The sequence below is a fragment of the Hippocampus bargibanti genome, linkage group LG18 (genome assembly GCF_051943395.1).
Source record: "Hippocampus bargibanti isolate YZ-2025 linkage group LG18, ASM5194339v1, whole genome shotgun sequence".
Taxonomy (NCBI): domain Eukaryota; kingdom Metazoa; phylum Chordata; class Actinopteri; order Syngnathiformes; family Syngnathidae; genus Hippocampus; species Hippocampus bargibanti.
Window position 1 is genome coordinate 1,108,135 of NC_142751.1, and position 22,299 is coordinate 1,130,433.

At 42.9% G+C, this 22,299-nt stretch overlaps 1 protein-coding gene across 1 annotated transcript; it reads left to right on the forward strand.

Moving 5' to 3' along the window:
* The first annotated feature begins 717 nt into the window (after window positions 1-717).
* slc30a5 (solute carrier family 30 member 5) lies at window positions 718-12,741 on the forward strand. Its single transcript, XM_089020845.1, has 16 exons — window positions 718-1,137; window positions 1,255-1,377; window positions 1,447-1,513; window positions 1,638-1,723; window positions 1,814-1,901; window positions 2,185-2,272; window positions 3,208-3,284; window positions 4,314-4,484; window positions 4,568-4,856; window positions 7,306-7,514; window positions 8,671-8,828; window positions 8,911-9,040; window positions 10,502-10,715; window positions 10,799-11,025; window positions 11,859-11,987; window positions 12,458-12,741. The coding sequence occupies exons 1-16, from the start codon at window positions 1,067-1,069 to the stop codon at window positions 12,626-12,628; spliced, it is 2,298 nt and encodes a 765-aa protein (XP_088876971.1). The 5' UTR covers window positions 718-1,066; the 3' UTR covers window positions 12,629-12,741.
* The last annotated feature ends 9,558 nt before the right edge of the window (window positions 12,742-22,299 follow it).

Here is a 22,299-nt window from a genome sequence, read left to right on the forward strand (position 1 = left end):
CCTCTGAAGATTGAGGACACTGATTCGCTGTGGCGACCCCTTGAAGGGAAAAGTCGAAAGGAAAAGAAGATTTATAAGCGCCTTTCAAGACCCTCAAGAACACTTTACAGTCACAGGATATTTTTTCTGCGGGTGAGCAGCGGCAGCTACGCGCGCCGGCGTTCACTCAACCCGGAAGTAACAAAGTAAAAAAAAACTACATAACAAATCTAACAGACACAGAGAGTCATTCATTCTTCAGTGAATGTGTTTCTTTTCCTACAGCCAGAATGGACCACGACTCAACACTATTCACCATCACATAAAATAATATATAATAATAAATTTCATTTATAAGCGCCTTTAAAAACCCAATAACAGTGTATTTAGTCACAGAATACGGTTTTCAGCGGGTGTGCAGCGGCGGCAGATGCGCCAGCGTTGACTCAACCCGGAAGTAAAACCCGGATGTATAATGGATATGACGTCACGTCCTTTCAACCGCTTGCTCCGTCCAAGCCCATAATAATAAATACAGTACCTTTATGAATAAATTGTCGCATTGGCTATTGTACATTTTGTAAAATCGCCTTCATGTAACTAAAAAAAAACATTCAAATGTTGACATTTTGCTTTTAAATTTTAAAACTTTAATATTTGTGATAACATGTCTGCGCAATCGCGCATCGCTCTCGCCACTGCACTCTGCGCAATAGCGACTCTCCTAAAGTGTTTTCGTGACGTGAAATTGTTGATCGTGTCCGGAAGTGCTTCGGCACACTTTTTCACAGTATGGAAAGATTTTTATTTTGCTCTTGTTATTGCAATAAACGCCGTCAATCGCCCCAAAATAATGACCAACGCTGTTTACACTTTTAAAAGACTTGTTAGAACTTGAAAAACGAATGCTTTGTTACCGCTAAATCACCTCGTTATCTATCTAGCTCGAAGCTAACCTTGGAGGAAATCACCTTTTTCGATGGTTTCGTCCTCGAGGAGAATGGTTTTTAAAATTGTTTAATTCGCGGCGTAGATAGCAGTCATGTTATAGGGTTGCCGGCGACATTGTCAAGCCGGTCGGCTGAAAATGGACGACAAATACAGCAACAACGTCCTCTCTGGAGGACAACTTGGGATGGTTGAGGTTCCAAATTCCAGGTAAGATTATTGTTCGCGGTAAGCAAAAGATGTGTTGATGTGAACGTTGAACCATCCCAGTGCTTGCATCAAGATGCTTATGAAATACAGTCTGCACGCTGTCCTTTTCATCCGCAGGTTAAGCAGGTACATTGTGTTGTTGGTCATCTCAAAGATCTTCAAGGTCTTGGGGATCTTTGAAGCGTATGACATCCTCAAGGTCGTTCACATTGTGCAGTTTATCTTCACATTAAAGTTAGGGTGAGTATTGCGAATGAGTGTGTTCCGCCAATAGAAACGATGAACTTGATATGATTCCATTTTTCTCAGGTCGGCTGTTATTTTACTTGTTTTTCAAAAGCCGTTTTCCTCTGGAAAAATCATTTCGAAAAGACAGGTAGCAGATTGTTTTTTTTTTCTCATCCTTTGACGCCACAATCCATATTTTATGGAATGTATTTCCTGGTCTATATTTATGGTGTGGGATGCTAACTAACGCATTTTCTTTCCATTCTTTCTAGTGGATAAAACTACTAAAGCACAGTGTTTTCAGTTGTATCATATCCCTACTGGGCTTTTTTGGTCTCACTCTCTGTGGACCCCTGAGGTAAATACTTGCGCTACTTTGTATATACGATACAGCAATTTAATATTTCAATGCAACAATGCACGAGTGCTTATCTTGCGTCTTTCACAGGACGTTGCTGCTTTTTGAGCACAGCGATGTGGTGGTGATTGCTCTCCTCGGTGTCTTCTTCACGAGCTCGGGAGGTGGGCCAGCAAAGGTAAAAATGTACAATGGTACTTGTTGGACTGTTGGTGTCAGCCTGAACAGCTAATTTTGTATATGTATAGATATATTTTTCATCGAACTAGCGATACCATACAGCGTGACTAATGGGTGTCAAAATGTTGATTTATTTGTATTTTTTGTTGATTAATCCAGAATCTGTCACCACCCCTCCCGCCAAGTTTACCAGTTGTCGAGTGAAAAAGTGGACATATGTTTACTTAAAGAAAAAAAGATACGTTGAAATGAAAAGATGGCCTGCCCCATCTGTCTTCCAGACTCGAGGCGCTGCTCTCTTCATCATCGCAGTGATTTGTCTTCTCCTCTTCGACAATGATGATCTCATGGCCAAAATGGCGGAGCACCGTATCCTGTCTAAAATACAATGCAATACAGACATATTGGTTGAGATCGTGCTTTAACAACAACTGAAGCTGGAACAAAGCGCTAACTTTGGGCTTTTCCCTTCAAGGGGTCGCCACAGCAAATCAGTGGCCTCCATCTTGAGAGGTTTGATTCGCATGTTTGTTTTGGCCAAGCTTTTACGTCGGATGCCCTTCCTGACACAACCCTCTGTATTTATCCGGGCTTGGGACCGGCACAAGAAGACATATGTCCCTTTGTGGTTACACAACAAGCAACTCGCTCAGTAAAAGTCTCCCAAACACAGAATGGTCACCGACCCAGCAACAGTCAAAAAAGCAAAAACTATACTCACCATTTGATGACAATGCTCTGATCTTACCGTGAAATGGGCATCTCTTTGCTGACATTACATCACAAACAGAACTTCAGTCCTTTCAGATGCTTTATCTTCCTGTCACTGTATCTGACAATGTGAAATGCACATCCGGTAGTGGGGACTATTTTGTCCACTAGGTGGCAACAAAACCTTACATGGCACAAGTGGAAATTCAACCTATTAAGTTTTTTTAAAACAATCATTTCTACATTTTCTGATTCCAAATTCTTTCTCTCGGATGATAAAAATAATAATACATTTCATTTATAAGCGCCTTTCAAAACTCTCAAGGTCACTTTATAGTCAGAGGATGTCGAATGCTCAAGGATGTGTATATCAAATCGTTCTATCATTCCCTCCTGTTGCACATTCAAAACATCAGTACATACATATCCAAAACGGTTTTCAGCATGAACGTCATAATTAACGGCATGGGGAGACTCTCGAAAACCTCTGTCGTAATTAACGAAGAGGAACAATTCCTTCTCGGAATGAGTTAAAAATGACAAAGTTTTTTTTTCTGTTTCCTACTTCAGCCTTAACTTCTCTTTGTAATTAGCCGAAGGACATCACGACAGTGCGCTAACTCACTTCCTGTACACCGCCATTGCGTTTTTGGGGGTTGCGGATCACAAGGTAAGCATGTATGACATGGTTTAACTCATTGACTGGCAGATAATGTGCAAAAATGTGTCCACTCCAGTGCCAGGGTTTTTGTCATTGTCACTTGAATTCCAGTACCTACATAAGATTGAGTTTTAGGACTGTATAAACATTCAATGCAGTGTTAAAAGCCTTCGACTCTCTTGTTTCACCAGAAAAAAAGAGTTAATTCCTAAGTTATATGGGTCTGGAGTTATATGGTCTTGAAATGAGAGTGGCTGTCCAAAATACAATGCAATACACACATAATGTTTGAAATAGCGCTTTAACAACAGCTGAAGCTAGAACAAAGTGCTAACATGGAATAATGGGAAATGCTTGTGGAAAAGAAAAAATACAATGTCAGAGGCCATGACCAGCGCTTTATTGGCACCCAAGCATGAAAAACCAAAACCTGAACAAATTTTGCATTGGCGCTCTACGTCATATTTTCAATACCTGCATACATTTGGGAATGGCAGTGAATGAGTTCAAAGTATTTGTCGTCTTTCTGATTTCTGATTTATTTTTCCTTTTCCCCAATGATCACACTGGAGTGTTTGCGTAAGAAAGTCTAAATATTTAGTTGGGCAAAGGAAAGGAATAATAATAACAATAAATTTCATTTAATTTCAAAACTCTCAAGGTCACTTTACAGTCACAGGATACGTTTTTGTGTGGGTGAGCAGCGGCAGCCACACGCGCCAGCGTTCACTCAACCCGGAAATATAGAAAGCGAGCTAGCTAATAGATAGCCAGCTAAATAGCTAATAGATAGCTAGCTAGATAGCTAAATAGCTAATAGATAGCTAGCGACATAGCCAGCCAACCATCCAGATAGGTAGCATGTAGATGGCTAGCTAGATAGCTAGCAATATTAAGTCATTCACTGCCATACGACGTGATATGAAAAATATGTCCACTCCAGCTCCAGGGTTTTTGTCATGTTCACTGAAATTGCAGGACCCGCATAATTCTTCAATTATTTGATGAGCGCATGCATTGTCTCGTTGTTCTTGTCAGGGCGGCGTGGTGCTGCTGGTGGTCTCCCTGTGCCTGAAGGTGGCCTTCCACACGGCTTCCAGGAAACTTTCGCTGGAAGTTGGTGGAGCCAAGCGCCTCTACGCTCTGGACAACTTGCTGTCTGCTGCGGTGCTGCTGCCTTGGGTCATAGTGCTGTCAGCCACCACCCAAGTCAGCGCCATGAAAAAGACACTTTGACAAACTTTTCCCTCCAGACGTCTCACTCAAGGTTTTTTTCCACCGTCTCTCCGCAGAGCAAAATTGAGTCATGGTCTGCTCTCATCCCGCCATTCGCCATGATCGTCTTCTCCGTGATGATCCTGGACTTTTACGTGGAGGCCATCTGCAATACCAAGATGGAGGTGCAGCGCTGCGCCCGATACGGCGCCGTGGCCCTTTTCTCCAGCGCTCTGCTGCTGGCCAATTTCTGGACTCACCCGCTGACCGATCAGTTGCGTTCCATCAGTAAGCCGCCGCAGCGGAGTAGCACCGAGCACGTCCTGTCCGGCGGGGTGCTGGTCAGTGCCCTTTTCTTCATCTTGTGTAAGTAAGTTTTTGCCTCCTTTTGGGATTTCCACATAGTACCGGATTTTCCGCACCCAAAAGGCTTCATTTTCTTACTTTCATACCTTGATATTTCAAGTCATATTGGCGCCACAACAGGTCTGTCGACTCCATCCCCCCGCCTCTAGAAAAAGGATTGCGCAACTCTACTGTGGCGCCTCATAATGTGGTGCGCCTTATAATAATAATCATCATATCGATATAATATAAATAATATCGAGAAGCTTCGTCAGCAACGAAGCTTCTTGGATAAGAAGCGAAACGTCCGACACCTTCAAAGAAGTACAGATGACAGCTAAAGAACCCTTTTCATCGATGGACCATTCCTGTACAACTGAGAGCTTACACCGACAGAATAATAATAATAATTATAATAATAATAATAATAATACATTTGATTTCTAAGCGCCTTTCAAAACTCTCAAGTTAACGTTCCAATCACAGAATCAGTTTTTCTGTGGGTGTGCAGCGGCAGCCACACGGCCAGCGTTCACTCAACCCAGAAGTAACTCAAATAGAATAGTAAGACAAATACAGTAAAGTCTCGTTATATCGATATCGGTTATATTGATAATAGTCCTTATTACAATACTATTTTCATTTCCCGGCAAATTTCTCGTCCTTTTATGTATAATTAGTTCCGTTTAGTACGATACATGGTTATTACGATAATCCAGTAACTACGGTGCTCTTTTTCATCTCCCGCCAGCTATGTTTATATCGATACAAAAGCAGTTTAAGATGAATCGATATTTGCTTAGGGGTTTCTATACATTACCACCATTATCGAAATCTGTATCAGTCTCATCGAGGTTCGTCACGTGACCAGCTTCCATGTCTTGCGCAGTGTAGCAGACGCCATTTTCTACCATTTTCAATCATGGCGAAACGAAAGAATTGTGACCTCGGAACGAAATACTGTACAAGGCAATCGTGCCCGTTGAGGAGAATCCAACAAGGAGCAAATCCTCCATTGCAAAATAATTCGATGTGCCGCAGAATACTTTATCAACGTGGTTGAAGAATAAGAATAAAATAAAGACGGCATACGAAGCGTCGGACTTCGGACCTGGATCAAAGAGGATGAGAACGTCACAATACTGTAGTCTACTTATACAGTCTACAGTTGTTTGACACCAATTTCAACCATGGGGAAACGTAAGAATTGTGATATCCGAACAACGTACAAGGCAATCGTGGCTGTGGGGGACAATCCAACAAGCAACTCCTTCGTCGCAAAATATAGTTCGACGTGCCGCAGGTTCGGACATATCGATAGTACGGTTATATCGACATTTTTTTCTGACTCCCAAGAATATCGATATAATGAGACTTTACTGTCCATAGAAAGCTAGCTAGCAAGCCAATAGATACTCTAGCTAATAGCTAGCCAGCTAGATAGCTAGCCAGCAAGCCAGATAGCTAGTGTACGGTATTACAGGAAAAAAAGAGAAATGACTTAGCACAATATGTCTTATGTTTGGAAAACGTTTATAAATGTATATCTTATTTTTCATTCATTGAAGGTGCGCCTTATAGTCCAGTGCACCTTGTATATGGAAAATCTTTGAAAATTCACCATTCATTGGGGGTGCGCCTTATACTCCAGAGTATTTATATACAATGATACCTTGGTTGACGAACGCTTTAGCTGATGAACTTTTGGCCTTACGAACATTAAATTTGCGAGAATATAATCTTGAACCGAAAAGTTCGTAAGCCAAGGGGTTTCTAAACCGACGTTTCACTGTATGTGGAAAACGTTTGAAAATAGAGCATTCATTGGGGTTGTGCCTCATACTGCGGTGCACCTTATACACCGTAAAATACGGTACAAATGGCAGATGTTCCTTTTCGATGATTTCTCTCCATTTTGTTTGTGAATGCAACAGTTCCCAGTTGTGAATTTAATGGCAAAATACAGGAAATAATACTTGAACAGACTTCTAATCCAATTGTCCACTTCTTGCAGTTTTGAGGGATCTTTTCTGCAAATGCCTAGTTGGTCTTTTTGCGACCATGGCAACCAATGGCGGAGTTGGAATATGAGTGTAAGCGAGCCTACTCAGTGTTTCCAACAGAGGGGCTTTGTCGCTATATTTAGCGACTTTTCCGAGCTACTCAAAAAAACAAAAATGTCGGGACTTTTTGTGGTCTTGTTGGAGATGTCTGGACACTCTGAGCCTTGTACTGTGCGGAGGATGGTCATCGCGTTTTGTCCAGATTGTGTGAAGCCACCACCAAACCAACGTTCAGAGTGTCCTTGCTTCAAATGTCAATTGTTTTTAACATGTAAAAATGCGAGCTAGCGGGACAAGGAAATAATGTCCAAATAATTGTATTTTGTGCACCCACAAGCTTAAAAGTGAGGACAATGTGTCTTAGTTGGCTTTTTTTAACCCTTTGTCTCTTCAAATTCCTCACGCAGCATCCAGCATCCTCTCTTCCCCATCGAAGAAAGGTCAAAAGGGCACCCTGGTGGGTTATTCCCCCGAAGGGACTCCTTTGTACAACTTCATGGGCGACGCCTTGCAGCACACGTCTCAGTCGCTGCCGCGCTTCATGAAAGATTCCTTGAAGCAAATCTTGGAGGAGTACGACTCCAGGCAGATCTTCTACTTCCTGTGTCTCAACCTGGTACGTGCAATGGGCCAGTGTTAGTTCCTGGCTCCTCCGAAATTGCTGTCTAAAACACGGCAGCTATCATCAAGTATACAATGACAACAACAACAAAAAAAAAATTCAAGCGACACAGTTTGGACGAATTTTATTTTTATTTAAAAAAAATGATAACAGCCAAAATGAACACAAAAAAAAAAACAATTCATGCTACACATTTGAACTAATGATATCTTTATTAAAAAAAGATGTGATGACAACAGCCAAAATGACCACCAAAAACAAATTCATGCTATACATTTTGGACTACTTTTATTTTTATTTAAAAAAGCGATGTGATGATAACAGCCAACATGACAAAAAAAATGAATTTATGCTACACATTTTGTAAGTAATTAATTTTTATCCAAATAAAATATTTGATGATAACAGCCAAAATTACCCAAAAAACAATTCATGCTGCACATTTTGAACTAATTATATGTTTATTAAAAAATACAACAACAGCCAAAATGATACAAAAAAAAAACAAAATTCATGCTACATGTTTTTAAGTAATTATATTTTTATTTAAAAAAAAGCTTTGAAAACGACAGGCAAAAATCCCCCCAAAATTAAAAATGTGTATTTTGAACTAATTCTATTTTTTATTGAAAATATTTGAAAAATACAAAAAAAAAACAGCATTCATGCTGCACATTTTGAACTTATTATATTTTTATAAAAAAAAAAATGCTAACAGCCAAAATAACAAAAACCAGAATTTAAAATGTGTGTTTTGAACAAATTCTATTTTTTATTAAAAAGGTTTGAAAATTACAACAACAACAAAAATTTCATGCTACACATTTTGGACTACTGCTAATTCTATATTTTATATATATATATACAGTAAAGTCTCGTTATATCGATATCGGATATATCGATAGTCCCGGTTATATCGATACTATTTCTATGCACGCACGGAGAAAATTACATGCAAACAGGGTCGGATATATCGATAGTCCCGGTTATATCGATATTTTTTTGGACTCCCTTGAATATCGAGACTTTACTGTAAGTTTTTGTGGGGGGGCAATTTGTCCGCCCTCCTGCTTTCATGTGGTGTTGACTGTTTGCGTGTCTTCATTCCAGTTGACAAGGTTCGCTGTCAAACGGCGTTTCTGTGTTCCAGGCGTTCACCTTTGTGGAGCTCTTTTATGGTGTTTGGACAAACAGCCTGGGACTGATCTCGGATGGCTTCCACATGTTGTTTGACTGCTCGGCTTTGGTCCTGGGCCTCTTTGCCGCCCTGATGACCCGCTGGAAAGCCACCAGGATCTTCTCCTACGGGTAAACTTTGGGGAGGGGGGAAATCTTCATCCCGTAGAAATTCCGTTTCGTGTTTGAAATGACGACCCGGTCCTGTGCGCAGGTATGGCCGTGTGGAAATCCTTTCGGGGTTCGTCAACGGGCTCTTCTTGATGGTCATCGCCTTTTTTGTCTTTGTGGAGTCACTCAGCCGTTTAGTGGACCCTCCCAACATCGACACGGACATGCTGACTGTGAGTCAACCTCTTGACATTTCTCTCGATCGTTATCTTGAAACATCGATCTGATGTTTTGCATTTAACAATCTCACATGCGTCAAATCTGGCTTCGTTTTTCTGTCTGGCCGGTGGGCGTGCAGCAGCGGCAGCCGGAAGGTTGTTTATGCCAGGCACTTGTCCCGTCCCGCTCCGAGAACGTAAACCATGTCGAGAGCATCGACGGCGAGACATGACATGAGAATGTCAAACAAAAAGTTAGCGCCAGGGGAAAAAATGGCCACTTAGTAGGCTGTTGCAAAGACGCTATTTAAGGATCCTTCCTCCAGGCTAATCGCTCGCTTGCTTGGCCTTTTTAGGACATCCTTTTTTTTTCTTTTTTGCCACACGAATGAGCCGGTAGGCTGTTTTCGCGTCCGGGACAAACCAATTTGAGATTTGTTTGCATTCATTGTTTTTTTTAGCAAAGGGGGGAGGGAATAAACCAATCCAAATCTCAATGAATATAAGGCAGACTTAATTTATTAAAGCACAAAATAAATAAATAGATAAAGAATGAATACATATTGAATACATATTTAATAAATAATGAATACTACTACTAGTACATTCAACGGACTGCCAGACTCCTGATCTGACACTGAGTCAGTCATGTTGGGATGGAGACGTGGACACTGACTGGGAGAATAAGGAAGAAATAAATACTAATAATAATACATTTCATTTACTGTATAAGCGCCTTTCAAAACTCTCAAGGTCACGTTACAGTCACAGGTTAAGTTTTTCTGTGGGTAAGCAGCGGCAGCCACACGCACCAGCGTTCACTCAACCCGGAAGTAACTCAAATAGATAGAAAACTAGCTAGCTAATAGATAGCAAAATCCAACTTGCAGCATTTCTGTATAATAATGAAGAATAATGAATAATAATAAGTACATAAAACATGAATTACAAATAAATAATAAATAAATAATGCATAAATAATAAATAATACATAATAAATAAAGAATACATAACTATTAAATAACTAATAAATAAATAATTAATAAATAATACAGAAATAATACATTAATGATAAATGATAAATAAATAATAGAAAAATAAATGATAGATTCATAATAAATAATACATAAATAATAAATTCCTAATAAATACATACTAAATACATAATACATAAAGAAATGAATAGATGGATAAATAAATTAATAAATAATTAAAAAGATAAATAAAGGAATAGATGAATGAATGAATGAATGAATCCAAAACTACTGTTCCCTATGTGGAAAAAGTAATCCTTGTTAAACAACAATGATGCTAAAATAGAACATCCGACATTTGGCAAAAGAATGTTGATTATCCTCAAGATCTTTTTGAAAAACTGGTGGACAGAAAGTCCAAACAATGGACATTTTTGTCGGTGGCAGTAGGACGATGTGTGTGGCTGGACTAATCACCTTTTTTTGCCCCCATCTGGGAAAGCCGGTCTCCGTTGGCGGCTTATTGGTCAACCTGGTGGGAATCTGCGCTTTCAGCCACGCCCACTCCCACGGCGGCAAAAGCTGCTCGGGGCACGATCACGGCCATTCGCACGGCGGCCATTCGCACGGCGACCACGCTCACGGTGGCCACGCCCACTCTCACGCCCATTCCCACCACGGCTCGGGCGGCGGAGGCATGAATGCTAATATGAGAGGTGGGCTTCGCCGCCATGTGGGGGCGGGGTGGGGGGGGGGGGTGTTATGGTACCCGTCTGGACCGGTGCCGTGTTCCCCGCAGGTGTGTACCTTCACGTCCTGGCCGACACGTTGGGCAGCGTGGGCGTGATCATTTCCACCGTCCTCATCCGGCAGTTCGGCTGGTTGATCGCCGACCCCATTTGCTCGCTCTTCATCGCCACGCTCATCTTCCTCAGCGTCATTCCGCTGCTCAAGGACGCTTGCCAAGTGCTCTTGCTCAGAATTCCCCCCGACTGCGAGAAAGGCCTCAACAACGCTTTGCAAAAGGTGACGGAGATCAAGCCGCATCATTCGCTGCCATTCCCAAAATTATTTGCATTTGCTTTTTTCTTGCGGGAGGTGCTGGTAAAGTGCTGGTCAGACCTCTGGCAATGTTCTCCCTTGCACAAGGGGGCAGCATTTGCCTCTAGTCCATGTTGCTGCTTTGTTACAGCTTCAGCTGTTGTTAAAGTGCTATAGAGGTAACATCCGACTTCCGACCGGCGCGACTTGCGACCACCCGTAATTTTGGCCAGCCACCCAGCAGTTCACTCTCGCACAGCAATCGACCGGGGACGGAGGGAGGGGGGGGCAGTCATTTAGCCTCCGAGTCTCGGTTCAACATTTTGAATGGATTTCAACTTACGACCATTTTGACTTACGACCGTTTGGTCGGAACGGAACTCGGTCAAAAGTCTGATGTTACCTGTATCAATCAATATGTATGTATTGTATTTTGCACAGTAGTTGCCCCCATTTCCAGCTCAGATAACCTCAGACCCATATAATTTAGGAATTTTTTTGATGAAAGAAGAAAGTGGTTTCTAAAGCTGCATTGAATGTTTATGTTGTCCTAAAACTCACTCACTATTCTGTGGGGCCTGCAATTCAAGTGACAATGACAAAAACCCTGGCACTCCAGTGGACACATTTTCGTCTGGCAGTGAATGAGTTAATGAATAACTAGTTTTCAAATATGTAGTAAAAATAATGTCTGTTAATGTGGTTTATATACGCCAATTTGAGATTTTGTCCAACTCTTGTCTCCTGTGATGTCACCAAACGGGATCAAGTTGTCTGATTTAATCTCATTTAATTCCCTTTTTTGTTTTTTTTCCCAGATTGAGAAGATCGAAGGAGTTTTGTCCTACAGAGACCCTCATTTCTGGAGACATTCAGCCAACGTGATCGCCGGGACAATCCACCTCCAAATTATGTCCGACGTGGTGGAACAGCGCATCGTCCAACAGGTCGCTGACCACTGACACTCATTTTCATATTTCATATTCACCAGACACAACTTGAGAGTAATAATAAGATGAATGATGATCGGGGCGGCCCGGTAGTCGAGTGCTTAGCACGCCGGCTTCACAGTGCAGAGGTCGCCGGTTCGCGTCCCGGTCCCTGTTGCATGTTCTCCCCGGACCCGCGTGGGTTTTCTCCGGGTGCTCTGGTTTCCTCCCACACTCCAAAAACATGCATGGCAGGCAGATTGACCACTCCAAATTGTCCCTAGGCGTGAGTGTGAGAGTAACTGTTGTACGTCTTTGTGTGCCCTGCGATTGGCTGGCAACCAATTCAGGGTGTCCCCCGCCTCGTGCCCGTAGACAGCTGAGATAGGCTCCAGCAACCCCCGCGACCCTAATGAGGAATAAGCGGCACGGAAAATGGATGGATGGATTGATGGATGGATGATGATCAGCGTGATTGTCTTTTTTAGGTGACGGCCATTTTGAAAGATGCCGGAGTGAATAACCTCTCTGTGCAGTTGGAGAAAGATGCCTACTTCCAGCACATGTCGGGACTCAGCACTGGATTTCAAGATGTTTTAGCCATGACACAACAGATGGAGTCCCTGAAACATTTAAACGATGGAACATGTATCATGTAACTTCCATCTGTGGGAACAATTGAAATTGTATTCATGCCAATCTTTTTTTTTCCTCAATGGACCTGTACAGTGTGTGTTTGGAATAAATTGGGGTGTAGTCATTTTTATCTGTACTCCAACTTGGATTCTTTGGATGACTTAAAGGACAACCGACGCCTCCGGACAAGTTGTGTCCATAATTTGTAAAATCACTTCAAATGACTTCTACTGAGCGTATTTTACAAAGATTCCACTGCATATTGCTATATTTTACGTTTTAAGACTCACGCTGAATATTCAGGAAGTCTTGTTTTCGAATTGGTGACGTTGCATGACATGACATCACGTTTGGAACGCCCCTGACCGAGAAAGCGACACACAATGCATTTTCGGTACTTTGTTTGGTCTGAAAACTTCAAAACGTGTTGATGGCGAAATTAGAAGGAAAACACATAAATAACGCAATGGTGAATCGTTGTGTGTTGCACCAAGACTACTATTTGATACTAGTTGACACAAATTCCCAGCAGACAAATCAGCCCATTTCCAACGGAGCTTGGGCGCCATCTTGTGCATTTTCTGGGACGCTACATTGGAGTCCAGACGCCTCAAAATGACACGGAAGAACTTCTTTAATCGATTGCAAACATTTATGCTTTCCTCTTCAGAACTATTTGAATCATATTCATAACTGGATGAGTAACAAGAAAGCATTTGAGAGTTTTGAGAGTTAGAAATCACATGTATTATTATTATTATTATTATTATTATTATTATTGGTAGTAGTAGTAGTAGTTGTTGGGGGAAAAAGGCAAAACATGTTAAAATCCGACTTCAACGGACAGTTAGGACGGCGGAAAAAAAAATATTGGTCCCACCCTACTCACTCTGGAGGACTTGCACACTGAAAGAATCGAAACAAGGGGGCGGAAAGTCCAACTAGACCCTACACACCCTGATCACCACCTTTTCCAACGACTCCCCTCATGCGCACCAAATCCAGCAGATATTTAAACAGCGTCTTTCCCCGTCGCCATTAAATCTAAAATGTCACTCAAATAGAACTGCAAAGTGCCTCTTTGCATTTTCTTGTGGTAATACGTCTGTGTAAGCTCTCAGTGGTACAGGAGAGGTCCATCGATGAGAAGGTTTCTTCAGCCGTCATCTGTACTTTTTTCACAGTGTAAAAAAAAAAGTACAGATGACGGCTGAAGAAACCTCATCGTTGTGATAATAATAATAATAATAATAATCCAATACTTTTCATTTATAAGCCCCTTTCAAAACTCTCAACATTATTGTCAAAGTGGGTGAGCGGCGGCAGCCACACACGCCAGCGGTCACTCAACCCGGAAGTAACTCAAATAGATAGAACGCTAGCTAATATAAAGCTAATAGCTAGCCAGATAGATAATAGCCAGCCAGACAGCTAATAGATAGCAAATAGGTAGCTACATAGCCAGGCAGATAGATAGCTAATAGCCAGCTCGATAGCTAATATATAGCCAGCTAGATAGCCAGTTTGACAGCTACACAGTGGAATGCAAGTTAGAATGATAATAATAAATTTAATTTATAAGCGCCTTTCAAAACTCTCAAGGTCACTTTACAGTCACAGGAAACATTTTTCTGTGGGTGAGCAGCGAGAGCCACACGCGGCAGCGTTCACTCAACCCGGAAGCGAAGGAAATAAGTACATTTAGTCTAAGTCAAGTCAAAGTCAGCTTTCTTGTCAAATATGCTAATATGCATGACATACTGCACAGATGAAATTAATGTCCTCTTGGACCCAGCGTGCAAGGCACTTATAACGTGGCTAAAAAGACATACAATTTAGTTAGCCATTTTAAACATTGAAGGATGAACATTAAAAGAATGAGTTAATCAGTATCAATAGTGTATATCAATAGACTGCTTAGGCAACATCGGATTAGTCATGATGATGAGGTGATAACAGGGCAAATTGGGCAATCAGGCCAGCGTTAGTCAGGACAACAGAAACGATTGGTGGAGCCGCAAGTATTAGTCCTCTGCTCCCCCTCAACCTGAGAGCAGGGACCTATCATAGCTGAGTCCGGCACCGCCACGTCTCGATAGTAGGGATCTATATATAGGGCCGAAACTACCAGTAAAACTTTAGTTTGCTGACAAAGTTTCTTGGATAAGAAGCGAAACGTCCGACACCTTCAAAGAAGTACAGATGACGGCTGAAGAAACCTTTTCATCGAAAGCTAATATATAGCTAATAGCTAGACAGATAGATAGCTAATAGCCAGCTAGACAGCTAATATATAGCCAGCCAGACAGCTAATAGATAGCCAATAGATAGCAAGCTAGATAGCTAATAGGAGATGCCAGTTGTTTACAGAGGTGACGTCACGAATCACGTGTTTTTCTCGCCGGTAGGCAAACGCAACAATGGCGAGGATGGACAAAGCGAATTACGGGAGCATGAAATCTTAACAATGCTCCGATTATGTGCAAAAGCTACCGCTAGAAGTCCGAGAGCGATACTTTGAGAAGCCGGGATATCGTGACGGTACTTGTAACTTGACGGATCCTTTCAATTTGAATACTGGATGGCTTGACGATCCATTATTACTTTCACTCACGATAGTTTGAAGGCATATGAGTCCCTCAAAGCAAAGTTATGAAAGGAGCTTAGAAATTAATGTATTATTATTATTATTAAAAGCATCGTGGTAAGAGGAGTTCACGTGGCTTGTAGCAGACGACACAACGCAAGCATTGCATTGTGCAACATGACCAGTGTATGGAAAAACGACCAACTGGAGCAAAATCATCAGCAAGGGATCTTTAACATCAATTAAGCAAGGCAATATTTGTGGTAGGTACATCCGTAATTAAAAAAAATCCTTAATACTTTGCAAAAATGTTTTTTTTGCCATTAGTCGTCTTTTTGTGTTTCAAGTTGTGGAAAATGGGGCAGGCAACTTTATGGTCGGGCAGGCAACTTTTCAGAGTGGGCTGCCCTGGTGTCCGCTAACTTTTTGTCATGAGTTTCAGACACTGATTAGAACATTTGAAAGGGATGTTCCCTTTCTATGTCAGTTGTGGGAAGTCATTAAACCAACTTGCTTTGCAAATTTGAAAGAGCACAGCATATTGTCATAATATTGTCAAACTGAGGCACAACATTAATTCTCATAGTTGTACATACAGTAAAGTCTCGTTATATTGATATTCAAGGGAGTCCGAAAAAATATTGATATAACCGGGACTATCGATATATCCGACCCTGTTTGCATGTAATTGTCTCCGTGCGTGCATAGAAATAGTATCGATATAACCGGGACTATCGATATATCCGATATCGATATGACGAGACTTTACTGTACTTAGAATCTTAAAATGTTTAACACGCTCGATGGCTCTCTCTACATGCGTCCTAACACAAGCGAGCCTCCTCCCTGTATCAATTTCCTGAGGGCGGAGCTGTGACTTCCAGCAATGCACCACGAGCAGCAAGATCATCAGCAATTAAAAAAAACACCCTCTGCCAAAACAAGAGCCCCATGTTCTAACAGCTGTAGAAATCCAGACCGTTGAGTGATGACTGTCTGAAATCCTTCGTCCAACTGGTGAAATGGCAATCAAAACTTTTGTTATGACTCGTAGAGTTAGACCAAGTCGATCCTCGGACAGTGAAATTTCCAGGTCTTTCTATGAACACCTCACAACAGTCAATTATTACCCTGCAATGCTTGTAGGTACAGGGAGACCTCGGTTTACGAACCTCTTGGCTTCCGAACGTTTTGGGTTACGAACGTTACATTTATGAAAATTTTACCTCGGCATACAAACTTTTTTCGTACACGGAGCTCTCTCAGTGAGTGATGTGTCGTTAGCGAACGAGCCCGTTCTTTTCACAACAAAATGGCAGCCAACTGTTTTTGTTCTCTATTCCCCACCCCCAGTCTTCAGTTAAAGCCACGTGATTGGTCAAGAACGCAGCCATGGGGGGTTGGTTTAAACATTAAAGAGACAGCGATGAGAAGGTTTCTTCAGCCGTCATCTGTACAAAAGTGAAGGTTTCGGACGTTTCGCCTCCTATCCAAGAGGCTTCGTCAGCGAACTAAAGTCTGACTGGTCGTATCGGCCCTATTTATATCTCCCTAATGTCCAGACCTGGTGGCGCCGGACACAGCTATGATAGGTCCCTACTCTCAGGTTGGGGGGGCAGAGGACCCCTCCCTGTGGCCCCACTGATTGTTCCTAGACTGCAAGGTTAACATCCTGAAGATGGCGAAAGAAGAAGGCTACGTTCCTCATCAAGTGTTTAATGCTGATGAAAGCGGCCACTCCATTCCATCAAGCCATCAACGACCATCACAAAGGTCAATAAAACAACTTTATTATACAGTAGTTTATTTCTTTAGTTATAATACCATAGCACATTTATTATACATAAAATAAGATATATTTTGTGTAGTTTTAAGGCTGAGAAAATTAGAACGTAGAAAATGACGATTTATGTGGACCTGGGAACGGATTATTCTCATTTTAATGGTTTCCTTTGGGAAATAAATTTTTGGGATACACACTTTTTGCCGCACACACTCTGTATGGGAACCAATTAAGTTGGTAAGCCAAGGTATCACCGTATCTTTAATTATTGTAGACGTGTTCATGATAACTTGCCGCTTTTCTGGCCAGTGCACCAAAAATGCCAATTTACTTGCTAATCCAGGAAGTGATTTGCAAACGACTTCACTAACAGTTTGTCGTGAGAAATTGAACCTGTAACCTGTGGTCTTGATCCACCAAATTAAGTCTTGGTTTCATCAGTACCATCAAGAGCAGACTTGCAGCAGTATTTTTGTGGGACAGGAGATGTGAGACAATCTCTTTTCGTCAATGGATGCTACAGCTGCGTGTTTGCTTTCCACATTTAGCTTGTTGTCGACGTGCACATTCCACCACGATCCACTGGTGAAGAGACACTTAGATCCTCTCTTCTTTCATTTGGAACTGCTGCGTGTCACAAAGAGGGTATAGAATGTGCTTAAGAATGAATGACTGTCAAAATCTAAGTCAGCTTTATTGTCAAATATGCTAATATGCATGACATACAGCACAGTTGAAATTAGTGTCCTCTCTGGCCCAGCGTGCAAGGCACTTATAATGACTTGAACAAACATAATAAACACGAAAACGGCAATTTGCCAGGAGAGAGGTGGTGTCATGTTATTTGTTATTTAGTATTTTTGTTCTTTTGACTTCAAGACGGCGCCGCGAGAGCGACGGTGCCTTTCCAGCAGCTCCTGTATTTTGTTTTTCTACTTTCATTCCTTTCATAACTTTGCTGCTGTGAAATGTAAATTTCTCAACTGCGAGACTAATAACGGCAAATCCAATCCAATGTGTCATTGATACTGGTAGTATGTTCACACACACGTTTACTAACCACAAGAAAGTAAGATGGTTGAGAACTCCAGTAAAAAAATAAAAAAAAACACTGTCCTTGCGTCCTTATTTCCTTCGCTAAGAAAAGTGTCCCCAAATTTGCAGGCTATAAGTTGGCGGTGACACTCTCTCAGGTCATCTTGTAGTTTGGCCAGCTCTGTAAGCAACTTCTTCTCACCATGCAGTTTTGTGATAACACTTAGACCAGGGGTGCTCACACCTTTTCAGCATACGAGCTACTTATAAAGACTACCAAGTGAAAATGATCTACCCACGACAAAAATGCAAAACAGAATTATTTTCAAATGTTTTAAGGATTCTTTGTATGTACAATGTATGTTGATGTACCTTGCATCACTGAATAAGCCAATATTGCACAACACACATAATACTACTACTACTACTACTATTAATAACTAATAATACTACTAACTACTAATATTAATAATTAGTGACTTTCATCACTTTGCTGCTGTGAAATGTAAATTTCTCCACTGTGAGACTAATAAAGGCATATCCAATCCAATCCAATCCAATAATAATAATAATAAATTTCATTTTCAAGCGCCTTTCAAAACTCTCAAGGACACTTTACAGTCACATGATATTTTTTTCTGCGGGTGAGCAGCGGCAGTAACTACATATACATAACATAATAAATTACTATTAACATTTTTTGTAATTACCTGAGTTTACTTTGATGACTTGCACTGAATTGAATCAGCCAGGGATGCATAGTCCGGACAGTAGCTGCTGACAGCCAGCCTCAAGCACATTTCCAAATGTTCATCATTCATGGTGGAACGGTATTTGGACTTAATGATCTTCATGTAGGAAAAAGCTGACTCACATAAATCAGTGGAGCCGAATAATGCAGTCAAGGAGGGAGCACATTTCCTCATGTTGGGGTACTTTTCCTGTGTGAGTAAGTTACAGAACTGTCCATGAGCCCTGGACTTCAGCAGTGAGAACACTCACAATCTCAGATGTCTTTCCACATTTGCTGGGTTAAATCCTCAGCCTTGGCTTCACAGCGCCGTGTAACTGTATGTCTTGACAGCTGCAGAGCTTTGATTGAAGATAATATCTCTGCTTTATTTTTAAAGTCTCTGAACAAGGAGTCAGCTGCTTCAACGAATGCTTCTTTTACCATCTCTCCGTCTTGGAAGGACTTATTGTTTTTAACGATGGCGTTAATGGCTTATTGGCTGGATGGCTTATTGTTTGTCACGCTGCGATCGACCAGTACTACCTCCGTGATCGACCAGAAAAAATGGAATCAGTACGTATGTTGTTTGTCAGGGAATTAAATAATTAAATAGAATGTAACTAGCACAGAATACACACACACAACATTAATTTAAAACATACTTGTGAAATACAATGATCTTCTGGTTGTTTGGGTTTTAAGAAATGGAATTTTAGTTTTAAATGAAGGTTCAAATATTCACCCGCAGCAGGTTGATTCTCTTCTTCTTCAATGTCCCCTGGTTCTTGATCAGTGTTACTCGTACAGTTAAGTCAAAGTCAAAGTCAAAGTCAGCTTTATTGTCAAATATGCTAATATGCATGACATACAGCACAGATGAAATTAATGTCCTCTCGGACCCAGCGTGCAAGACATGCAAGGCACTTATAATGTGGCTAAAAAAGACATACAATTGACAACAGACAATACATGTAATTTCTGTCGTATGGAAAGTGAGGCAGTGACGTATGTAAAGTGAGGTAGTGACATATGTAAAGTGAGGAAGTGACGTATATAAAGTGACGTAATGTAGTAATGAAGTGAGGTCTTGCAGAAAAAAATGAGAAAGAAGAAAAAAATAGAGTTCAGGGTGATCGTACAGCATGTAGCGTGTACTCAGAGTTCGGTGAGTGTGGCAGTCGGAAGGGGCAGGCTGGTCAGGGCTGGGAGGGAGTTGAGTCTCCGGACTGCCTGGTGGCAGAAACTGTCCTTGAGCCTGCTGGTCTTGGCTCGGAGACTCCGCAGTCTCCGACCCGATGGCAGCAGGCTGAAAGCTGTGGGAGGGGTGGGTGGGATCGCCAGCGATCGGATGGCTCTGCGGGTGAGGCGGGTGTTGTAGATGTCCAGACACCGATGATCTTCTAAGCTGTCCTCACGATCAGAGTCTTACGGCAAGACACGGTGCAGGCGCCATACCACACGGTGATACAGCTGGTCAGGATGCTCTCTATGGCGGTAGAAGGAGGTCGTGATGGGGGTCGGGGCTCCAACTCTTTTGAGCTTGCGGAGGAAGTACAGGAGCTGGTGGGTCTTGGCCATTGATGCCGTGTTGTGGCTCCAGGACAGGTCTTCGGATATGTGCACTCCCAGGAACTTGGTGCTGCTCACTCTCTCTGCAGCCCGTCAGGAAGTCCAGCAGCCAGTTGCACAGGGAGGTGCTGATCCCCAGTTTGCTCAGTTTATCGGTGAGTTGTTGGGGGATGATTGTGTGGAATGCTGAGCTGAAGTCGATGAACAGCATTCTGACGTAGGAGTCTCTGGTCTCCAGGTGGGTGAGCGCTGTGTGGAGAGCAGTGGAGATGGCATCATCGATCGAGCGGTTGGGCCGATATGCAAATTGGAAGGGGTGGTAGTCATTGTGGCAGGTGGGGGACGACTTCTTCGGGACCGGGATAATGGTGGTGGCTTTGAGGCACGTGGGCACAACAGCCTGGCTCAGAGAGGTGTTGAAGATGTCCGTGAAGACATCTGTGAGCTCCACAGCGCAGTCTCTCAGAACACGGCCAGGAATGCCGTCGGGACCCGGGGCTTTTCGTGCGTTGGTCCCTCTGAGGGATCGCCTCACGCTGTCCTGGGACAGTGTCAGCACCTGTTTGCTGGGAGGTGGTGGGGTCTTCTGTGCTGGAGTGCTGTTGTCTGCCTCGAAGCGGGTGAAGAAGTCGTTCAGCTGGTTCAGCAGAGTGGTGGAGTTCTCGCAGGTCTGTGGAGTGGGCTTGTAGTCTGTGATGGTCTGTATCCCACGCCACAGGTTCCTGGTGTCTCTGCTGTCTTTGAAGTGGTTGGCGATCCTCCTGGAGTGCTGTCTCTTGGCCATCCTGATGCCACGTGACAGGTTGGCCCTGGCTGTCCTCAGGCCCAGCTCATTGCCAGCTTTGTAGGCAGCGTTCCGAGCCCTGAGGAGCCTGTGGACTTCACCCGTCAGCCATGGCTTCTGGTTGGCCAGGATGGTGACAGATCTGGTGACAGTCACGTCATCCATGCACTTCCTCATGTAGGAGGTAACAGAGTCTATGTATTCTTGGAGGTCGGTGTTGTTGTTGTAGGTGGCCGCTTGTCTGAACATGTTCCAGTCAGTGTTGGAGAAGCAGTCTTTGAGTGCCTCTGACGACCCATCAGGCCACACCCTTATCTGCTTCTTGACTAGTTTGACGACTTTGACAAGTGGCCTGTAAGCGGGCATTAACATGATAGTGGAGTGGTCCGAAGCTCCTAGGTGGGGGAGGGGGTAGGCTTTGTAGGCTCCTTTGTGTGTGGTGAAAACATTGTCCAGAATGTTGTTACCTCTCGTCGGAAAGTTAATGTGTCCATGGAGATGTGGAAAAACACTTTTCGGGTTGGCATGGTTGAAATCGCCAGCCAGGATAAGGAAAGCATCTGGGTGGGCTGTCTGTTGCTCGCTGATGTGCTGGTAGAGTTCATTCAATGCCGCGCTCCAGTTGTTAATTGAGCCCGGGGGTATGTAAACTGCTACCAGCAGTATGGCACTAAATTCCCTCGGCAGGTAGAATGGCCGACATTTTATGACCATAAGTTCCATCAGTGGCGAACAGTGTTTGCATACCACAACAGCGTTGCGGCACCAGGCATCACTGATGTAAACACAGAGTCCCCCGCCCCGAGTCTTCCCCCCCTCTACGAGCGCTTTGTCTGCCCGGAAGCTAGTTAGCTGGGCTAGCTGGATGGCACTGTCCGGTATGCTGTCGGTTAGCCATGTTTCCACAAACACAAAGGCACAACACTCACCCACGGTCTTGGAAGTTGAGCGGAGAAGTCTGATGTAGTCCATTTTATTGTCCAGCGAGCGCACGTTAGCCAGCGTGATGGTAGGAATGCAAGGCCGGTGGCAGCTAGCCGCGAGCCTAATGCGAATACCACCACGCTTTCTCCTCTTTTGTTTCCTCATACAGCGCTTATGGCGCCTCCACTCTGGGTTGGGTGCAGGAGTGGGGGTCGGTGGAAGAGTGGGGCTCAATGGACGAGCCGACTCCCTGAGCAATCCATGCTTGCGTAGCACTTC

What these genes read in the sequence shown, in the direction of transcription:
- slc30a5 (XM_089020845.1), top strand. Translation starts at nt 1,067, where the DNA reads ATGGACGACAAATACAGCAACAACGTCCTCTCTGGAGGACAACTTGGG. An exon ending in TGCCCTTTTCTTCATCTTGT is followed by an intron (nt 4,857 to 7,305) that starts GTAAGTAAGTTT and finishes TTCCTCACGCAG; the next exon opens with CATCCAGCATCCTCTCTTCC. An exon ending in CATGAATGCTAATATGAGAG is followed by an intron (nt 10,716 to 10,798) that starts GTGGGCTTCGCC and finishes TGTTCCCCGCAG; the next exon opens with GTGTGTACCTTCACGTCCTG.